This window comes from Rhinolophus ferrumequinum, chromosome 28 (genome assembly GCF_004115265.2).
Source record: "Rhinolophus ferrumequinum isolate MPI-CBG mRhiFer1 chromosome 28, mRhiFer1_v1.p, whole genome shotgun sequence".
In the NCBI taxonomy this organism is placed as follows: Eukaryota; Metazoa; Chordata; class Mammalia; order Chiroptera; family Rhinolophidae; genus Rhinolophus; species Rhinolophus ferrumequinum.
The window spans coordinates 1,066,949-1,086,814 of NC_046311.1; the positions used below are offsets into that span (position 1 = coordinate 1,066,949).

The 19,866-nt window shown below is 54.3% G+C and overlaps 2 protein-coding genes across 3 annotated transcripts in view; both read left to right on the forward strand.

The window, feature by feature from the left end:
- LOC117018903 (kinesin-like protein KIF7) overlaps positions 1–18,218 on the forward strand; it is a 42,256-nt gene extending 24,038 nt beyond the window's left edge. Inside the window, exons 2-8 of one of the 2 annotated variants that reach the window (XM_033100215.1) lie at positions 13,029–13,225; positions 14,403–14,600; positions 14,993–15,118; positions 15,260–15,451; positions 16,273–16,485; positions 17,082–17,299; positions 18,069–18,218. In XM_033100215.1, the coding sequence (XP_032956106.1) occupies positions 13,029–13,225; positions 14,403–14,600; positions 14,993–15,118; positions 15,260–15,451; positions 16,273–16,485; positions 17,082–17,299; positions 18,069–18,108 (1,184 nt within the window). In that variant the 3' untranslated portion in view covers positions 18,109–18,218. The remainder of the gene's footprint in view (positions 1–13,028; positions 13,226–14,402; positions 14,601–14,992; positions 15,119–15,259; positions 15,452–16,272; positions 16,486–17,081; positions 17,300–18,068) is intronic. The other variant, XM_033100216.1, reaches the window with a different exon arrangement.
- Positions 1,657–8,180, forward strand: TMED3 (transmembrane p24 trafficking protein 3). Its single transcript, XM_033100217.1, has 3 exons — positions 1,657–1,906; positions 3,432–3,680; positions 7,475–8,180. Exons 1-3 carry the CDS (start codon positions 1,724–1,726, stop codon positions 7,709–7,711), a joined length of 669 nt encoding a protein of 222 aa, XP_032956108.1. The 5' UTR covers positions 1,657–1,723; the 3' UTR covers positions 7,712–8,180.
- Positions 18,219–19,866: the final 1,648 nt, after the last annotated feature.

Sequence of the window (19,866 nt, forward strand, 5' to 3'; positions counted from 1 at the left end):
TAGTTGTGCTCAAAGACGTACCACAGTCCACGTAATGGAGCTATTTAGATACTTCTAGTATGTCAATGAAAAAATAGATTACAATCCTCAACAGTAAGTATTTACAATTTTTCTTAGTGAAATCTGAATTATGCAAGTTACCATTCCTCAAGTTGAGATTGTCATGACTGTCCTGTAACATCGTTAGCAAACACCCAGTATTTTATGCACACATAACTTGAAAAAATAATTTTTTTTTAAAGATTTTATTGGGGAAAGGGAACAGGACTTTATTGGGGAACAGTGTGTACTTCCAGGCCTTTTTTCCAAGTCAAGTTGTTGTCCTTTCAGTCTTAGTTGTGGAGGGCGCAGCTCAGCTCCAGGTCCAGTTGCCGTTTTTCTAGTTGCAGGGGGCGCAGCCCACCATCCCTTGCGGGACTCTAGGAGTTGAACTGGCAACCTTGTGGTTGAGAGCCCACTGGCCCATGTGGGAATTGAACCGGCAGCCTTTGGAGTTAGGAGCATGGAGCTCCAACCACCTGAGCCACCGGGCCGGGCCCCGAAAAAATAATTTTCAGTTACACAAGTATTATAGTTTGTCTCCTTTTTTTTTTTTTTTTTTAAGGCAGAGCACGAAAAGGAGCATCGATGCTATGCGAGTGAGTTCCTTTCTTCTGCCCCTGCTGCTCGGGTTCCCCCAGGGCTCTGCCATCTGCAGCTGACTGGGACGCAAGGGTGGCTGGATGTCCCTCCTGGGTCCTGTTACCACCTCGATGAGTATTAGTACGCGCTGGTGTCTCCGAGCTCAAGGGTAGAGCAGTAAGTATCAAATGAGCCAACTGGAAGATTCCCGCTTGTTTCTGAAACTCAAGAGGTCTGTGACTCAGATTTCATCCAGACGCCCTGATTCTGTGGACGGTTCCAAATCTTACCCTTAGGTTCTCCCCTAGACCCTCGGGACAAATTTTGTTAACAAAAAGACAATGGGACTCGTTTGAGCATGTTTTTTCCCCACTTGTGTCTTCAGGGAAGGGAGGGCAATACTGTTTGCAGATCCTGAGGCGAGACTGTGAGGGTGGAGGAGAGAATGGTGGTGGATGAGAAGTGACAAGGGGCCTGGCCAGCGTGACTCTCAGCGTGGGTCACTTCTCCTTGGCAGAGAAAAGACCTACAAGTCCGCGCTCCCACACTGGCACTTGCTCCCTCCCGGAGGGAAACCTTAGTGGGCGTGGCTCTGTGGAGCGCGGTGGGAAGCCGGGCGTGCGTGGGGCTTGGCCGGACGGGGGCGCAGCAGCGTGATGGCCGGTGAGCGGGAGGCTCCAAGGGCGCCCTGAACCCGAACGCGGTGCGCTGTTTGAGACCTTTAGGGAACGGCGCTGGGGGAGCTCGTGCCTGAGATGGGCTTTCTTGTCTTTTTTAATGAGGACTAGAATCCGTTAATTTGATTTAGAAAAGTAAAGAAATGGGATATTTTTACATGCAAAGGAGGTGTGGTGGACGCCCTAGGGTGTCGGGGCCCCTCTGAGCGGAGCGGGACGGAGGGGCCCTCCCCAGCCAGCGGGGCCGTGCACGCACGCGCAGAGGGCGCGAGAGGCGGCCCCGCTCCCCGGCCTCCCGCGCCCTGGGCCCCGCCCCCTGGAAGCGCCCAATCAGCTCCCGCCACGTGAGCCCCGGCGCAGCCCCCAGGTGTGGCTGCCCAGCTGGGGAGGCGCGTACCGGAGCCGCCGCTGCCGGAGGGACCGCCATGGGCGACGCGGCCCCGCGCTTTGCGTCCGTACCGTCGCTGCTGCTGCCGCTGCTGCTGCTGCTGCTGCTTCGGGCCGAGCGGCCGGAGGGCACCGAGCTCACCTTCGAGCTGCCGGACAGCGCCAAGCAGTGCTTCCACGAGGACGTGGAGCGGGGCGTCAGGTTCTCCCTGGACTACCAGGTGGGGTCTCGCCCCCCCTCCAGGTGTCGCCTGGCAGCCACCGGCTGGGTGCCGGGGATGGGGATGCCCAGGGCCGGTCCTGCATCCCCGCGAGCTGGCCAGAATGACCCCTGCAGGCCCCCGAACTCCAGGGAGTGCCGCCTCAGGTTAGCTGGACACGCGCACTTTATCCGCGCGTGTCCTCAAAAGGGGCAGCCAGAGGAAGTGGGTTCTTGGTTTGATTTCCCCCCTCCCTCCCGCGTTTAAAGTCATTGTTGGGGTGACTGCAGAAGGGATTGGAAGGGGACTTTGGAGAGCACCGCCTGGGAGCCTGGCAGTGTCCTGGCAGGGAGTGGTGTTGTGGCCACAAGATGTGGCTGTTGCCACGGGGCGCAGAAAAGCTCCCTGCGCCTGTACCCCTGGCTCCTTTGGGAGACCTCGGGGTGCACAGCTTCAGGAATGGGTCCTGGGTGAGGGATCTGCCCCTAAGGGTTAAGCGGTTACATCTAGGGTTGGGGCGGGGCTGAGTGGGAATCACACCCGGAGAGCCGGCTGCGTGTGGACAGGTTCCGGCTGGTATTCCAGACGTGAGGTGGCACCAGCAGCGGGAGTGGGGGCTGGCCAGTTGACGGGCCCTCTCTGGCCAGAGCCATTGAAAGATGCTTACGCATGTATGATGGTCTCTGAGTCCCTGATATGGCCTCTTTCACGTGTCTGTGGATAACGTATTAATAGACATTGTGGCTTGGTTAGTGGGGCAACCTCGGTACAATTACCCAAAAGAACCCCAACCAACCAACCAACAAAACCCCAAACAAACCAAAGATGATTGTGAGGCTGGAGGGGCCTGAGAGGTTCTGGCCACTGCTCGGTCAGGAACCACTGTTGGGGTGTTTGGTGTGGGTTTAAATGCCTCCCGCATGGGGAAGCTCACTGCTACCATAGCAACCGACCACCTGGGCAGAGGCAAGGCTACAGTTTGGAAACAGCTGGAGGCCATTGACTGTGTCCTTCCATGGACCTTAGATCTACCCTTAAGCACCTGAGTGATTTTGCCCCATGTGGGTGTTTTGTAAGTTTACAGCGAGTTTGAACGAAATGATCCCCAGGACTCGCCCACATCGACAGTCACTGATTCTGTGAATGCTTAGGCTGTATTTGCCTTTTCCTTGCATTCCATTAAATGTTAACATCTACTAGACCCGCTCACCAGTTGACTTAATGCGTGACCTCAGTTTCCTGTTCTGTAAAATGGGAAGGATGCGGCTGATTACACACTTGCAGAGCAAAAGCTTTGGAGTCAGGAAGACATGGACTCGAATCTTAGCCCTGTGCCCCTCAAGTAGTCTGACCACGGCCGCTTCACCGTCCCTCTCTCAGCCTCGCTGTCATCCTCTGTGAAATCCGAGTGTCGTAGCACTTGCCTTAGAAGGTTGTGAAGTTTAGTGAGATGCAAAGGAATGTTTGGGAGGTCCGGTCGCAGGACACTCACTGCTACCATCCATGTCTGGTAACATAGATGGCGTGTGTCTTTTGTGGTTGTCAGGTCATCTCTGGAGGCCACTACGACGTGGACTGCTCTGTGGAGGACCCTCTGGGCAACACCGTCTACCGGGAAACCCGGAAGCAGTACGACAGCTTCACGTACCGGGCTGACGTCCAGGGTGTTTATCAGTTTTGCTTCAGTAATGAGTTTTCCACCTTCTCTCACAAGACCGTCTACTTCGACTTGCAGGTGGGCGACGAGCCCCCTCTTCTCCCGGACATGGAGAACAGGGTCACGGCTCTCACTCAGGTGAGCGCGCGTCACCAGTGACAGTCCTGGCGGGACCCCCCCGGCCTCTTCTCCCTCGACTCTCCTGTCCCCGCCTCGCCTAGGGAGCAGTCCCGTCCCCCAGCTCCCCGTCTGCAGTCTGTGTGGCTTCGCCCCCTCCACGGTGTCCGGACCTCCCCGCCATTCTCGCACTGGGGCCCTGCTGGGCTGTCCGCTGGCATCATGCCTGCGTCCCCGTCCTTCTCATTGTGTCCCTGTCAGAGAACCTGTAGCCTGCGCCTACTTGTGCGATATCCAAAAGACTAAGTCCCACTGTTGTGTGGTTTATTAGGGTGACACGAGCTGCTAGAATGCATAAACCCCAAATATCAGTGGCTTAACATGTAGTACTTTTCTCACGCAACTAATGGTCTAGAGAGTGGAGATAGAGGGGGCAGCTCTTCTCTGTAGGCTCACTCAGGAATCCAGGCGCTCTGTTTTCTTGCCATCTTTCTGCTGTCACTTAGGGCTCCTGAGCCTTCTGCCTCCGGCCACCAAAGGAAGGAGAGTATGAGAAGGAGCCACCTGCTTGTTAAAAACCCTGGCCCAGAAGTGACACACATCACTTGCACTCATACCCCCTGGGTGCGAGAGAGCCGTGTGTCCAGCCTGCGTGAAAGGAGGGCTGCCAGGCTCAGTCTCCACTGGGCAGGCATCTCCTGGAACAAGTCCAGTTCGCACTGCGTAGAGAAAAGGGGACGTTTTTGGAGGACCCATGGTCATCTTTGTGACCCATGGCTCTCCAGGCAAATCGTAATGGGCCTCAGCCTCCTTTCTCAGGCTTCCCTCGCGCTGCTGAAGCCCCGCCCTCCTCTCTCACGTGGGCGCTGCTCTTTCCCTGTGTCTGGGGCGCGGCTCAGAATAGGAGCTCACTGCATATTTGTCAGGTGACTGAGTGGCAGGGCCCAGAGATTCCGGCAAGACAGGAGTGGCCACCCACAGCCAGAGACCTGCGTATCCAGTGAGGCCAGGTCACCTCCTGGTCTGCCCCCCAGGTGGCCCCATGCCCCGTTCCCTGCGGCTTTGACCGTGGGCTCATGTGCTCCGTTTCCCACCTGCCTGGCAGTTGGCGGTTAGTGCTTTGCATACATGGTCCAGTGTGGCAACCACTGCCTACATTGGCTATTAATTCAACTTAAATTAAAACTTTGCTTCCTCAGTTGCTGTATGGCAACATGTGTAGTGCTTAATAGTCACAGGTGACTCACGCAGGTGTAGAAAGTTCCGTTGGCAGCGAGCTTGGCGGCGTGACTTCCGACCGCGGATTGGCCAGGGTGTATTTCGTGTGTAAGGTCTTTTGCAGCCTGTACTCTTGAGAGTTGTGTTGGTCGCCATGAAATGCATCTGATTTGAAGATTTTGTGAGCCTCCAGAAGCGGAGCGGCAGCGCTTTCCGCTGTAGCCAGTGGAACACCCGTCGTGGGGAAAAGGCTTCACAGAGGAGCTGCCATGGTGGCTCAGGAGTGGAGTGGGATTTTGTTGCAGGAAAGGGGTTTGTACCGTCTCCGGTCCAGCCTCAAAAGAGGCATTTCCTTCCACTCTGAGCCCGCTACCTGGACCGGGGATCCGTCCGTTTCTGACTCCCAGACCTGGTGGTGCCAGGTGATAGGAGACGAGCGCGGACGGCACTGGCCCTGCCGTCAGGCAGGGGCACCGTGTGGAATACGACCTGCAGCCACTTAGCCACAGGACGCTGGAGCAGAGCCGTGAGGTCAGGGGGAGCCTCTCAGGGGAGGGTCCCATTGACTCTCCCTGGAGAGAAAGGGATGCCTTCTCAGGGAGAGTTTGTGCTTCACAGTGAAAATGTGGGCAGTGACGGAGGACTGTGGCTCCGGAGGAGGAGTTGAGAACACCCAGTGAGGCGGGAGAATAGCAGGTGCAGCAGACTGTGGCTTGCTTCGCACCCCTTCCTTTTGCTCAGCACGGTACTCTGTCCCCAGATGTCCCCCAGCACAGTGCTGGGCCAGAGGCCACGTTGTCGGGCACCAGAAGCAATACTGGGGAGAGAACAGGATCCAGAGTGACCCGGGCCCAGGCCGGCGCTTCCGGCCAGAGGGCCTTGGCGTCAGCCTGCATTCCAGGATGAGCAGAGGACGTGGGGCAAGGCCAGGCTCGGGTCTGGGCAGACCTGCGTGGAGGCGGCAGGCTCCTGGCAGGCCAGGCCCGGGGCTGCCTCGGGGGGCTCAGGACATGGAAGGTTTTCCAGACTCTGCCTTGAGGCCAGCTCGTGCTTCCCTGCCTTTGCTTTCTGGAAGAATTCCCAGAAGCCCGTCCTCCTGTCCCGAGGCCCTGTGAGGTGAGGACCAAAGGCCTGCGCGTCGGGTGCACGGATTGGGATGTTGTAGAAACGGAGGAAGGAAGGAGACAGGTCACGTGTCTGCAGAGACCAAGTGTCATGGTGACCAGAAACCCCTGAGGCTCCAGGACGCCGGAAACCTGCCAGGCGGGGTGGTCACACGCTAGGTGACCTGGGGCCTGTGACCCTGGATCTTTGGAGCAGTTGGGTTCTGCTGGCCTCCTGGGGGCCAGGAAGCGGGCGGGAGCGATTGCCTAACGGAAGGTGTGTGGTAACAGGCCGGAGAGGGAGGGGTCTTAGCTGACACGACGGAGGCCCTGGTGGCTGCGGAGGCAGCATGCCTCCGGGCATCTGGATCTTGGTGACGTTTTGTTCTGCCGTCTCCCATGGGGCCTGTGCCTCATCCTGAAGGTGTCTGCAGGTTTTAGACGCCAGGGAAGCTGTACAGTACCACCTGTCACCCCACAACCCTCGGACACCTGGCTTCTTTCCCTGTCGCTGATCTGATCGGAGAGCAGAGTCCACTGAGTTTCTGGGTGGGTGGACAGAGGGAAGCTCAGAGAATGGAATTCCAGCCTGGAAAACCAAATGAGTCCTTCCCTGATGTTTAAAAAGAAAGTTTTGTGTATTACTGTGTAACACGGGCTGCGTGATGGAGTCTGGACCCTTGAGACCGTCATACTGAGCTGTCACCGACCGCGTCTCCTTCCCCACGTCCCCGCTCCCAAGCTGCCCTGCTCCCCCCGTTCCCCCTGCTGCAAGGAATCCCTCCCTCGTGCCTGCCCCCCAATCAGGGCTCTTGCAGCCCCACAGCAGGATTTGAAGCTCCCCTGGGTGTCCCCCACTCGGTACTCCCCCCTTTCACATCTTTTTCACATCACACTGATTACGTTCACCTTCTTGAGTGTTTTGGACCCAGGCCTGTGTCTGACTGATTCATCTGTCAGTTTCCTGGGCCTGGCACAATCCTGGTCCACAAGGAGACATTTAGCAAGGGTACATTACAGTGAACACATTAGTGGAAGTTTGGGCTTCAGAGACCCAGCATGATTTGAAATTCTTGCAGTCTTGTTTTTCCAGGTCTCTCTCCGGAGTCCCCAGCCGCACCTCAGTAACCGTGATCGGGGTTCCCAGGGCTGATTGACAGGGGTATGGAACTACCTGCCGAATCGCCCTGTGTTGTGGTTGTAGGAACATCAGGGAGTGTTCTAGAAATGCCATGTCCTGAGGTCAGGTTCACACAGGTGTCACAGGCGCCTTTCTAGTGACAATGGACGCACAGGGCCTGAACTCCGATCCTGGTTCTGCCACCTACTCGCTGTGGCTCTGGGCCAGGCTCTCCACCGCTTTGCGCCGTGGTACGTGCTTGTGCGGTTGGGCCACTCCTGTAGCACAGACGCCTGTCCCCGTGTGCCTGCGCGGCTCTGGCCGTGGTCCTTGCGCGGGGGCAGCAGTGTGACCAGTCTTCTCTTCCCACCCAGATGGAGTCTGCCTGCGTGACCATTCACGAGGCTCTGCGGACGGTGGTGGATTCGCAGACGCATTACCGCCTCCACGAGGCCCAGGACCGGACCCGGGCCGAGGACCTGCACAGCCGGGTCTCTTACTGGTCTCTTGGCGAGACCATCGCCCTGTTTGTGGTCAGTGTCAGCCAGGTGCTGCTGCTCAAAAGCTTCTTCACGGAAAAGCGGCCCGTCAACCGGGCGGCCCCCTCCTAGTGGGCGGTGTCCCGTGTCGGGGTCCCTCGCACCCTGGGATGGGACGGAGCAGCTCTCGAGGTCACCGGCCCCTGTGGGGCTGTGGGTGCCACCCCGGGGAGGCAGACGGGGCAGACTGTGCGCTCACCTCTGCTTCCACTCGCACGCTTCAGCCTTGTTCCCCAGCTTCGATTCCTGCAACCCTGCCATCGCTGCTCAACGCTGCTTAATGTTTACAGGAGGAGGGTGGGGACGAGTCCTTGGGGGGCCGAGGGCCGCGCCTGGCTCCCCCAGCCTGTGTGTGTCTGGTCCCGTGTGCACGGTGGCCTCGCCTCCCACGGAGCTCTGTACTGAGATGGCTTTGCAGAAGTTCCCCCCGCCCAGTGACAGAGCTGTCGGCCTGCACATGCGAACAAAGTGGTGACGGGTGCCCGTGGGCAACTGTGTGTTTCCTCGGATGCAAACTGTGGCTAATAAAGACTGAACCTGAGTGCTGTGGGGACGTGTGCCTTTCTTGTTTGTGAGAGGGGCTCATGGCCTAGTCGGGAGCATGGCTGTGTGTGCGAATGACCAGACGGTAACACAGCTGTGACGCCGTACAGATGTGGGTGCTGGGTCTGCACAGGGGTGGGGGTGTAGTGCCCTCCTGGTTGACGGACAGCAGTGAAATGGGGAGCTGGTGTTTTGTGGTCTGTGTGCAGAGGTCACTGTCAGCAGCGGAGTCATTTCTTCCGTATGTGGGGACTGAGAGCAGGACATGGGAAGCTTCGGCCGGCCGTGGTGGCTGGAAGTGCCGAGTGCCACGTCCAGGTAGCCCCTGTGGGCTCTGGGGAACTGTTGTCAGACCGTGTGAGTCCTGGTCAGAACCCCGTGCTCCACGTGCCCAGGTGCTGCTGGCTCCTGTCTGTGGCCCTGGTGAAGAACCCCCTCAGCTCTGGCAGGCAGGATGCATCCCACCCGTGAGATAGTGCACTTACCACTTAATGTTTCACTTATCACATATACTCACACATATATCACATATTACATTTCTTATATATTTCCTTTACATCCTAATCCCTGGTGGTCCAACATTAAACGGACACAGGTTCACGCAGGTGTGTGCAGTCGGGCCGGCACGCCCAGTGACAGGTGCGTCAGGTGCAGAGGTTCCTCATGAGGAGAGCGTCAGAATGGAGGCTTCCGCCCCTTCTTTCTGTCCCTCCAGTCGTGTGACTCCCATCTTTTGTGGCCCCTGTCGTCCTGTCATCGGGTGTCCCATCGTCTGCCACCCCATTCTGGTTCTTGGGCCCCCCTCAACTTGCCTGTTCTTACAGTCCTTGCACGACCAAGATGAGAAGAAATGCCAACACTTTTACTGGGACTTTGGTTTCAGGGGAGGAGAGACTCAGGCAGGGGAGATGGGGTGTAATGGGGAGCGAGACTCGGACGGGGGCCGAGAGACTCAGTAGTAGAGACTCAAGGAAAGACTCGGGAGAGAGACTGGGGAGTAGAGACAGACTCACAGTGGAGAGACTGGGCGGCTTATAGAGGGAGAGTCAGTGCAGGACAGACGGAGGGAACGGAGGGCGCAGACCCGCGGTGGAGACTCAGAGAACGGGGAGCGAGTGGGGAGGTGATGGGTGGGGAGTTGGGGTGAAATACTCGGAGAGACAGGGAGGAAACTGAGGGGGAATAACTCATGTAGAGACTCGTGTGGGGGAGACAAGGGAGAGACTGAGGGCAGAGAAACTCAGGGGCGAGTCTCAGATATGTTTGGGGGTGACACACTCGACGTAGCAACTAGGAGAGATGTGGGGAAGACACTTGAGGGAGAGCCTGGAGATTTCGGGGGGAGACGAGTGGGAGGAGCCTGAGTGGAGAGAGCGTGAGGACTCAGGAGGGTGGTAGAGACGTAGTACCTCGGTTTTCCACGTCTCCATTGACGCACATTTTGGTTTACGACGCCGTAAACCCGGAAGTAAATGCTTCGGTTTTCAGTCACGACTCAGAAGTTGAACATGTCACACGGCTTCCGCTGAGGGCAGGATCCTGAGGCCTCACTGTGGGCTGTTTCCCAACGTTTCAGACCTCGTGGATCACGTTCGCAAACCGAGGTACCACTGTGTAGAGACTGGGGTTAGAGACTGGGGGGGGGGGGGTCAGATATACTGGGAGGGAGACACGGGGGGCAGATTCACATAGAGACCCAGGGGAGACACTCAAGGGAGACATGGAGGGGAGAGACTCAGCTACAGAGACTGGGGGAGAGGGAAACAGGAGAGATGCAGAGTGGGGAGAGAGTCAGAGGGGAGAGATGCCCACGTCCTCAGGTGACACGCTTGAGGGGGAACCTGGGAGTTTACTGAGGGGGGCGACCCTCAGAGAGAGACTCAGGGTGGGGGAGACAAAGGCGAGTCTCGGGAGAGAGAGTCAGAGGCTGTGGGGACAGAGCCAGGAGTGCAGTTTCCGGGCTCTCGGCCTCACGTGGAAAGGTGCTCACTCGGGTAGTAAGTGGCCATCAGCTGTGGCTAGTTGGCCGTCAGCTGTAACCAGTGAGCCATTGGCTGCTAATATAACCGCCGTGGCTACGCCAGCAGCAGATGGGGGCCAGCAAGGAGATGGTGGCTGAGCCTGCAAGCGCGGATTGCAGTTAGCAAGTGGGGTTGGTTGGTTGGCAGAGAAGCGGACGGCAGGTTACAGATTGTGTGGCTCCTGCTTCCTGTGTCTCCAACCCAGCCGCCAGCGAGACCATAGTGGTGACTCCCCCATCTATGGCTCCGTGGGTGTTCCTTTTTGGCGTCACCATGTCCTGCGTTCTTATGTGGGGAGAGGGAGCTGAGACCCCGCATGACACCCTGCATGACAAAGGGAGAGAGACCTGGGTGGGGATATAGGCTCAGCGATAGAGACGGGGGTGGGGTGGGGTGGACTCAGACAGGAGAGACTCCGGTATACTCAGGGGTGAGGCTCTCGAGGGAGAGAATTGGGGACACACTAAAGCCAAATTCTGCTCGTTTGGGTTTTGTGAACCTTTGAGAGATTTTAGGAACGTCTGCTGCATGAGCCAGGGTAAGCCGTTTATAAGGAAAAGTCACTGGAAGCGCTGGGCAGACTAAAGGTGAGAGCCAGTTGGATGGACACTCACATACGGCTGTGCCTCCACGCAGGGAGCAGGAGGGCTCAACAAAGAAACAGTGGCTCCTGCCGGGTTCTCCATCTGTGAGAAAGCTGCCCCTCCAGCCTACACCCTGAAGGTAAACAATTCGGTTTCTCCCCATTCGGTCCCTTGTGCTTTTCGAGCTGCTGGTCCAGTGCTGGAGCTCAGAGCAGGTGAGTCCATCAGTGAGTAAGTCCGTGTGTGGGCCCTTTAAGGGGAGCACCTAGTAGTGGCCCTCGTCCCACTCAGCCACAATCTCTGCTGGTTGTCACAGCCGGAAGTTACAGGGATTTCTCTCCCGGCACTGGAACCCTGGGCTGCGGAGGGGCTGGGACCCCTCCCTCCTCGGGGGCGAGGGCCCTCCACAGCTGAGATGTCCCTCGCGATTTTTAATGGTCACACGTGGGTGTGGGGCCAGCCTGTTCTGTGTCTCTGTCCCTCCTACCAGTGTCAAGGTGGCTTCTCCTGTATGTCTGTCGTTCGTAGTTGTAGGACTTCGGTTCAGTTATACTTCAGACGATTCTCAATAATCATGGTTCTGTGGTTTAGTTGTAATCGACATGGTCCTGAGAGGAGGTGAGCACAGCGTTTACTCCACCATATTGACTGGAAAATCCATCTGCCCATGTTTTAATTGGATTGGTTGTTTTGTTGTGTTGTTGTTGAATTTTTTTTATATTTTTTGCTTATTAGCCCCTTGGAAGGATGATTTGCAAATATCTTTCCCATTCAGTTGGTTATTGTTTGTTTTGTTGATTGTTTATTGTGCTGAAGCTTTTGAGTTTGTAGTGTAATTCATTTATTTTTGCTTTTCCTTACCTTTGGGGGTAAGTTCCCAAAAACCTCTCAGACCCACGCAGGTCCCTAAGTTTAGTACTTGTGTTTTATGTGTTTTATTGTTTCATGTCGTATATTCAAGTGACTAATCCATTTTGAGTTAATTTTTGTATGTGATGTCAGATGGCAGTCTAGTTTCATGCTTTTGCAGTTGGTTTTCCAGTGCTCCCAATACCGTTTATAGAAGAGGTTTTCCTTTTCCCCGTTGACTCTGGCGGTAATCAATTGCCCACATACATGTGGGTTTATTTCTGGCTTCTCAATGCTGTTCTGTTGGTCTCTGTTTCTGCCAGTATGATATTGTTTTGATAACTGTAGCTTTGTATTGTAATTTGAAATGAGGGAGTGTGATACCTCCGGCTTGGTTCTTTTTTCTCAAGATTCGTTTGGCCTCAGGGTCTCTTGGTCCAAAAGAATTGGAGGATTTTTTTGTTCTATTTCTGTGAAAAATGCCATTGGTGTTTTGGTAGGGATTGCATTGAATCTAGATTGCTTTGGGCGGTATGGACTTTGTTCCTTTCTGCTGCGAGGGGGAAGTGGGGCACTGCTCCTGCCCCTTTTACACCCCAGGCTGTAGTGTGAGGGCTGCAGCCTGACTTCTCGCACTGACCAGAGCTGCAGCGGGCGCCAGACTGCGCTGCGGCCACCGTTCTGGCCCCTACTACTCATTCCATTACCCCACTTTCTGATGTGCTAGTACCTGAATGTTGCAGGGGTGTTCGTGTGCTGGGCAGGGGGTCCTTTGTTGAATCAGAATTGTCCCACTTGTAAATTTAAGGGAGGGAGAAACAGTGGAGTCTTATCACTCAGCCATGATGCTGACGTCATCCCCCAAAATATTTTGACGCAAGTCCCAAACATCATGTCATTTCATCCCGACGCCTTTCATCTTTTTGGACTTTTTAAAAACGTAAATAAAAATGCCATTAGCACATGTAACTGAGAGCATAAACACTCTTCCTCACTCAGCAGTGTCTGTGTACAGTTGGGTTGCTTGATTCAGACTCCAAAATGGTTCCCTACAGTGTTTGCTTGTTGGGTCTGCCCTCCATACTTCCTGCAAATGGAAGTTAGTTCTAGAGGCTTATTTATATGCAGGCTCATTGTATATGTATTAGGTAAAAATAAAACTAGTTCACCTGTGATTTCCCTGGGTCACTGCTATGGATGAGGCTAATTTCAAAAGTGAGTCTCTTTCAAGAAAAATAGAAGTCAGTCTTGGTGTTGGTGGTACAAGTCTTGGCACAACCCCTGTAGGTGTCTCTGGCTGACAGAGGTTTGGAAAACCTCCCAGGGGATTGAACAGGTGGTCCTCATGGAGGAGAGGGGCTGCCTGTGCTGACGCGGCCCCCATTCTTGCAGGGAAGGCGGCCCAGGCCCTGAACCGTCAGCACAGCCAGCGCATCCAGGAGCTGGAGCAAGAGGCCGAGCGTGTGCGGGCCAAGCTGAGTGAAGGCCAGCAACAACTGCGGGAGCTGGAGGGCAAGGAGCCCCAGGATGCTGGCGAGCGGTCCCAGCTCCAGGAGTTCCGCAGGAGGGTTGCTGCCGCCCAGAGCCAGGTGCAGAGTCAGGACCCGGGGGTGGTAGCTGCGGCCGCCGAGGCTGGGGTCCCGGGAGCAAGACAGGTGGGCTCTGGGGCCCAAGCTCACAATGGAACCTGTGAGTGCCAAGGCCCTCGTGCCCAGATGGCTGGTGGTGCTGATGCCCTCCTGACCTTCCAGGGTGAGGCTGGAGTTTTATCAAAGCTGGCAGTACCAGGGGTTAAACACAGCATTGGCAGGGACGTGGGTCCTGCCTGACAACCATCTGGGAGAGCAAGGAGGACAGTCAGCCCTTCCTCGTGCAGCCCTCCCTCCGTTCAGCTCCCCAGGCACTTACCTGTCCATCCATCTTCCCTCTGTCTGTCTCCCCATCAGTCCATGTAATCTACCTGTTTATCCCTTTAGCAGTTGATGTGACCAAGTGTCCATTTATCCATCTCTCCTTTCATCTTTCTATTCCTTTTTATCGATCCATGAATTGTCGGTCCATCCTGGTTTTTACCTTTACATGATCCCATCCATCTTTCTGTCTACCCATCCTTCCATCTGTCCGTCCATCTTTCTCATTCCTTTTCTCAGTTCAGGTGTCCAGGAGAGAATATATTAGCATGGTCAGGAACATGGGCTCTGGGGCCTGACTGCCTGGGTTTCAATCCTACTTTTTGATAGGCTTGTTAGGATCATTTAACATACCCAGAGCACTTGGTGTGTGCCTAGTATGTAGTGTCAGCTTACCTCCCATAAGTAGTCTTGATATATATATATATATATATATTTTTTTTTTTTTAATGAACTTTTTTTTTTTTATTGGGGGATATTGGGGACCAAACTGTGTTTCTCCAGGGCCCATCAGCTCCAAGTGGTTGTCCTTCAATCTAGTTGGGAGGGCGCAGCTAAGCTCTATGTCCAGTCGCCGTTTTCAATGTTTAGTTGCAGGGGGCACAGCCCACCATCCTATATAGGAATTGAACTGACGACCTTGTTGTTAAGAGATCCCTCTCTAACCAACTGAGCCATCCGGCCGCCCCAGTGTTGACATTTTTATCCGTCCGTCATCTACCCTCCTGCTTTCCCGTCTGTCGCCCCGTCTCTCTATCCATTCATCGTTCCTCGGCCCGCCTGCCCTTGCGTGCCCAACACTGGGCCCGACTGGCAGCGCCCTGCGCCCGCCCAGCTGAGGCTGTGTTCGCCCCAGGTGCTGAAGGAGAAGAAACAGGCGACGGAGCGGCTGGTGTCGCTGTCGGCCCAGAGTGAGAAGCGGCTGCAGGAGCTCGAGAGGAGCGTGCAGCTCATGCGACAGCAGCAAGGGCAGCTGCAGAGGCGGCTTCGCGAAGAGACAGAGCAGAAGCGGCGCCTGGAGACGGAAGTGAACAAGCGACAGCACCGCGTCAAGGTCTGTGTCCTATCCTGGGCCTACCACTCACAGCCACTGTCACTTGGCCTCCCTGAGTTTTTCTTACTTGCAAATGAGGAGAGTTATAGGAAAGTCAGGGCCAGGCAGGGTGAGAGTTCAGGGCCAAGCATGTCACCTCGTAGGAGCTGGATCAACGTTTGCTTCCATTTGCTGGCAGACTCGGGCGGGCGGCAGGGCTGGGAACACCGTGCAGAGCGTCTTGGGAGCGGGCAGGCAGGCACTCCGCTGGCCCTGGGGATTACTGGCGGGCTCCGGTGGGTCGCCGGCACGCCCAGCCCGCCCCCAGCCTCTGGCCCCGCCCCCAGCCTCTGGCCCCGCCCCCAGCCTCTGGCCCCGCCCCCTCGCCCTGACCCCTCCCCCTTCACCCTCAGGAGCTGGAGCTGAAGCATGAACAGCAGCAGAAGATCCTAAAGATTAAGACCGCAGAGATCGCAGCGTTCCAGAGGAAGCGGCGCAGCGGCAGCAGCGGCTCTGTGGTCAGCCTGGAGCAGCAGCAGGTGGGCCTGGGCCGCCGCACTGCCAGCTGCGCCCACAGCCTGGCCGGGCAGCCCTGGCCGTCGGCTGGCTCAGCTGCTGGGCTCACCATTCTCCCCAGCTGGCGGCTGAGGCGCCTCCCTGCCTCTCCTTCTTTCCCTCAGAAGATCGAGGAGCAGAAGAAGTGGCTGGACCAGGAGATGGAGAAGGTCCTGCGGCAGCGGCGGGCGCTGGAGGAGCTGGGGGAGGAGCTCCGCAAGCGCGAGGCCATCCTGGCCAAGAAGGAGGCCCTGATGCAGGAGAAGACCGGGCTGGAGAGCAAGCGCCTGCAGTCCAGCCAGGTGAGGTCCTGCCAGGTGAGCGTCTGCGGGGTGACGTCCCTGCCTGGTAAAGCGCTCCTGCTGGGCTACAAGAACTCGGGGCTGTAGGATGTGTGTGACGCAGGTGCTGAGGTCTGGGTAGAAACTCCAGGTATCCATCCCTCAGTGCTGTTCACCTCAGGAGCTTCTGCTCTGAGCCTGTGCAGGCGGGACGAGGACTGGCAGGTGCGATGGGCGGAGACAGCCTTCCCGGCACTGGAGGCGGGCAGAGCTGCCCCCCCACCCCCAGAACCCCCCAGGTCTTCCGGGCTTCACCACTCCCTCGCGAGTAGGACCCTACTGAGCCAGTTTCCTGCTGTCAAATGGAGTCATAACGTTGCTCTGAGGATTCGAGGGGTGGGGGGCGCCTGTGAAACTCGGGTGCTTGGGCCGGATCCCCACGGGGTTCCAGACCCACCTCTGCTGTCGTGGAGCACGCCGACGTGCAGGAGCGTTCAGGGTGCTGCTGCATTCGCCAAATGTCCCCTGGCCATTAGCGCCCTCACTTCCCCATCTTATGCTCCAGGAAGGGCCCTTTTGGGTTTGGCCACTAATTTCCTGTCATTCCCATCACAAATCCCAGCCGTCGTCTCAGTGACAGGCTACCACCGCCCCGCTCTACTCTGGCCCTTGTCAGGAGTGCTTTGTCCGTCTGTCTGGACCATGCTTCCCGGCCGTCTGTTGGGGCTTCCACTCCTGAGCCAGGCCTCCCTATCGAGCGGGCTCCCGGATTATAGGATTCTCGTGGGAAGGGCCTCTGGTCTCCTTAGCACCCACGGGTGGGCTGTTGCCCTGTGATGGTGCCCTCCCACCCCCAGGCCCTCAACGAGGACATCGTGCGAGTGTCCAGCCGGCTGGAGCAGCTGGAGCAGGAGCTGTCCGAGAAGAGCGGGCAGCTGCGGCCGGGCAGTGCTCAGAGCCAGCGCCAGCTCCGTGGGGAGATCGACACCCTGCGCCGGGAGGACTCGCTGCTGAAGCAGCGCCTGGACATGGACGGCAAGCTGCGGCAGGGCGGCCTCCTGTCCCCCGAGGTACGCCCGCTGTCCGTCTGCTGGCATCCTCTTGCTCTGGTCTTGCTGCTTTGGGACACGAGTCCCTCCTGTCAGCCCAGAGAGGACTGGACTGGCCCCCCCCTCTAGCTCCCTTGTCTGGGCCTCTCAGTGCCCTTCCAGCTGGAACCTGGACTCGCTGTGCGTCCTGCGCTGCATTGCCCGCTGGCCCACATGAGTCGGCTCCCCACGTGGGAACGAGTGTCGGGGCCACACCAGTGTGCCTCCCGTGAGCAGCGCAGGAAGCCTGTTACGTGCCTCACCCAGCAGAGCCTCTGGTGGCTCAGGGGCCACGTCGCCAGGACTTGCCTTCGGTGCAGGTCACTCGGATGCCCTGAGCTTCAGAAAGCAGCCTCTGAGCAGAGCCCCAGCTGCCCCACCTGTGATGGAAGCGTCCCTGTCCCTGCCATAGTGGGCAGGGGCACCTGTCTGGACGTGCTGCTGTGTGCTCAGGATGAGGGGATACTTAGTGCTCAGTTGTGGCTGTGTGTGCGCCGAGGTCCTAGTCGATGAGGGAAGGGGTGCCTGGTGGTGCAAGGAGCCGGGGCCCTCCTCCACGCATGCCCATGTCCACACAGGAGGAGCGGACGCTGTTCCAGCTGGACGAGGCCATCGAGGCCCTGGACGCGGCCATCGACTACAAGAACAAGGCCATCACGTGCCGCCAGCGGGTGCTGCAGGCCTCGGCCTCCTTGCTGTCCCAGTGCGAGATGAACCTCATGGCCAAGCTCAGCTACCTCTCAGCTACCTCTCGTCCTCGGAGACCAGAGCCCTTCTCTGCAAGTATTTCGACAAGGTGGGTCACGGGCCCACAAGCCTTTGCGTCTTCCTCTTGCAGTATGTCGGGGGGAGGGGTCGGAGGGCAGCTCCAGAGAAAAAGGAAAAAATAATAACTTTTTCTTTTTTTAACTAACAAAGCTCCTAGAAGTATTAACTGAGAAAAGTTTCTCAGTTATCCAAACTGAAAGCATCGTGTGTTATTTGATATTTGCAACACTTTGGCAATTAGATAAATAAATCAGTTTATATGTGCAATATTTAAATGTGAAAAAATTAAATATGTTTTCAGAGGTAGAAAAAGTCATATTTTCTTCCATTTCCCAGTATAGGTTCATGTATAGATACTAAAAGGTGGAAACACAGTTGTAGAAATCTTTCAACGGATAGGAGAACATGCTAATAACATTAAAATTATGAAAATAATACAACAAAATGATGGGTGTAAAACTTATATTTGATTTTTAACTGGTAAAAATCAGAAAACTTTCATATGCCATTTAAATGTTTTAGTGTGTCTTTGATTTGTAGTTCCTAAGACAAAAAGAAATAAATAACTTAGAAAAATTGTAAAAAAAAGTTTATGTAGTAAAGGACATTGCATTCATAAAAGGGACTTGTGGTATAATTTTACAAGGGTGTTTTCATGCTCTCAGAAGTTCCTAGTGAAACCAATGACTACTTACATGAAATATCAAAGGACTGAGGCTAATAAATACTTGACCAGAAGTGATGCTTATTTTAAAAATCTCTCTCTTTTTTTCCCTCTCTCGGACTTTCTTACCAAGGATGCTGTCTTATCAAGAACGCGTTGAGGACATAAAATGAATTGCAGAAAGAAGACTCATATTTCAACACATTATAGAATCCTTTATGAACGTAATTTTTAGAAGAAAAATGTTGAATTAAAAACATAAGTTTAAGGGGTGGGGGATGGGAGATGAGAGTAAAGGGGATCAAATATATGGTGATGGAAGGAGAAATGACTCTGGGTGGTGAACACACAATGGGATTTATAGATGATGTAACACAGAATTGTACCCCTGAAATCTACGTAATTTTATTAACAATTGTCACCCCAATAAATTAAAAAAAAAAAGTTTTCAGTTGCTTGAGGATTTGAACCTAAATTGTTTATAATGAATATTTTCTGTACCTGTAAATAAAAGCCAGAACACATCATTTCATTTCTCGAAATGCCATTTCGAGTTTCGTTTCGTTTCATTTCGAGTTTCATCTCTAGCTTTCATTTCGAGTTTCATCTCATTTCCAGTTTCATCTCGTTTCATCTCTAGCTTTCATCTCATTTCTAGTTTCATCTCTAGCTTTCATTTCCAGTTTCATCTCGTTTCATCTCTAGCTTTCATTTCGAGTTTCATCTCTAGCTTTCATTTCCAGTTTCATCTAGCTTTCATTTCGAGTTTCATCTCATCTCCAGTTTCATCTCGAGTTTCATCTCTAGCTTTCATTTCCAGTTTCATCTCCAGGTTCATCTCTATCTTTCATTTCCAGTTTCATCTCCAGCTTTCATCTCATTTCTAGTCATCTCTAGCTTTCATTTCGAGTTTCATCTCTAGCTTTCACCTCGTTTCATCTCTAGCTTTCATTTCCAGTTTCATCTAGCTTTCATTTCGAGTTTCATCTCATCTCCAGTTTCATCTCGAGTTTCATCTCTAGCTTTCATTTCCAGTTTCATCTCCAGCTTTCATCTCATTTCTAGTCATCTCTAGCTTTCATTTCGAGTTTCATCTCTAGCTTTCATTTCCAGTTTCATCTCGAGTTTCATCTCTAGTTTCATCTCCAGTTTCTCATCTCCAGTTTCATCTCTAGCTTTCATTTCGAGTTTCATCTCTAGCTTTCATCTCATTTCATCTCTAGCTTTCATTTCGAGTTTCATCTCTAGCTTTCATTTCCAGTTTCATCTCCAGCTTTCATCTCATTTCTAGTCATCTCTAGCTTTCATTTCGAGTTTCATCTCTAGCTTTCACCTCGTTTCATCTCTAGCTTTCATTTCCAGTTTCATCTAGCTTTCATTTCGAGTTTCATCTCATCTCCAGTTTCATCTCGAGTTTCATCTCTAGCTTTCATTTCCAGTTTCATCTCCAGCTTTCATCTCATTTCTAGTCATCTCTAGCTTTCATTTCGAGTTTCATCTCTAGCTTTCATTTCCAGTTTCATCTCGAGTTTCATCTCTAGTTTCATCTCCAGTTTCATCTCTAGCTTTCATTTCGAGTTTCATCTCTAGCTTTCATCTCATTTCATCTCTAGCTTTCATTTCGAGTTTCATCTCTAGCTTTCACCTCGTTTCATCTCTAGCTTTCATTTCCAGTTTCATCTAGCTTTCATTTCGAGTTTCATCTCATCTCCAGTTTCATCTCGAGTTTCATCTCTAGCTTTCATTTCCAGTTTCATCTCCAGGTTCATCTCTAGCTTTCATTTCCAGTTTCATCTCATCTCCAGTTTCATCTCTAGTTTCATCTCTAGCTTTCATTTCGAGTTTCATCTCGAGTTTCATCTCGAGTGTCATCTCTAGCTTTCATTTCCAGTTTCATCTCCAGCTTTCATCTCATTTCTAGTTTCATCTCT

What these genes read in the sequence shown, in the direction of transcription:
- TMED3 (XM_033100217.1), top strand. Translation starts at nt 1,724, where the DNA reads ATGGGCGACGCGGCCCCGCGCTTTGCGTCCGTACCGTCGCTGCTGCTG. An exon ending in GGTTCTCCCTGGACTACCAG is followed by an intron (nt 1,907 to 3,431) that starts GTGGGGTCTCGC and finishes TGTGGTTGTCAG; the next exon opens with GTCATCTCTGGAGGCCACTA. An exon ending in GGGTCACGGCTCTCACTCAG is followed by an intron (nt 3,681 to 7,474) that starts GTGAGCGCGCGT and finishes CTTCCCACCCAG; the next exon opens with ATGGAGTCTGCCTGCGTGAC.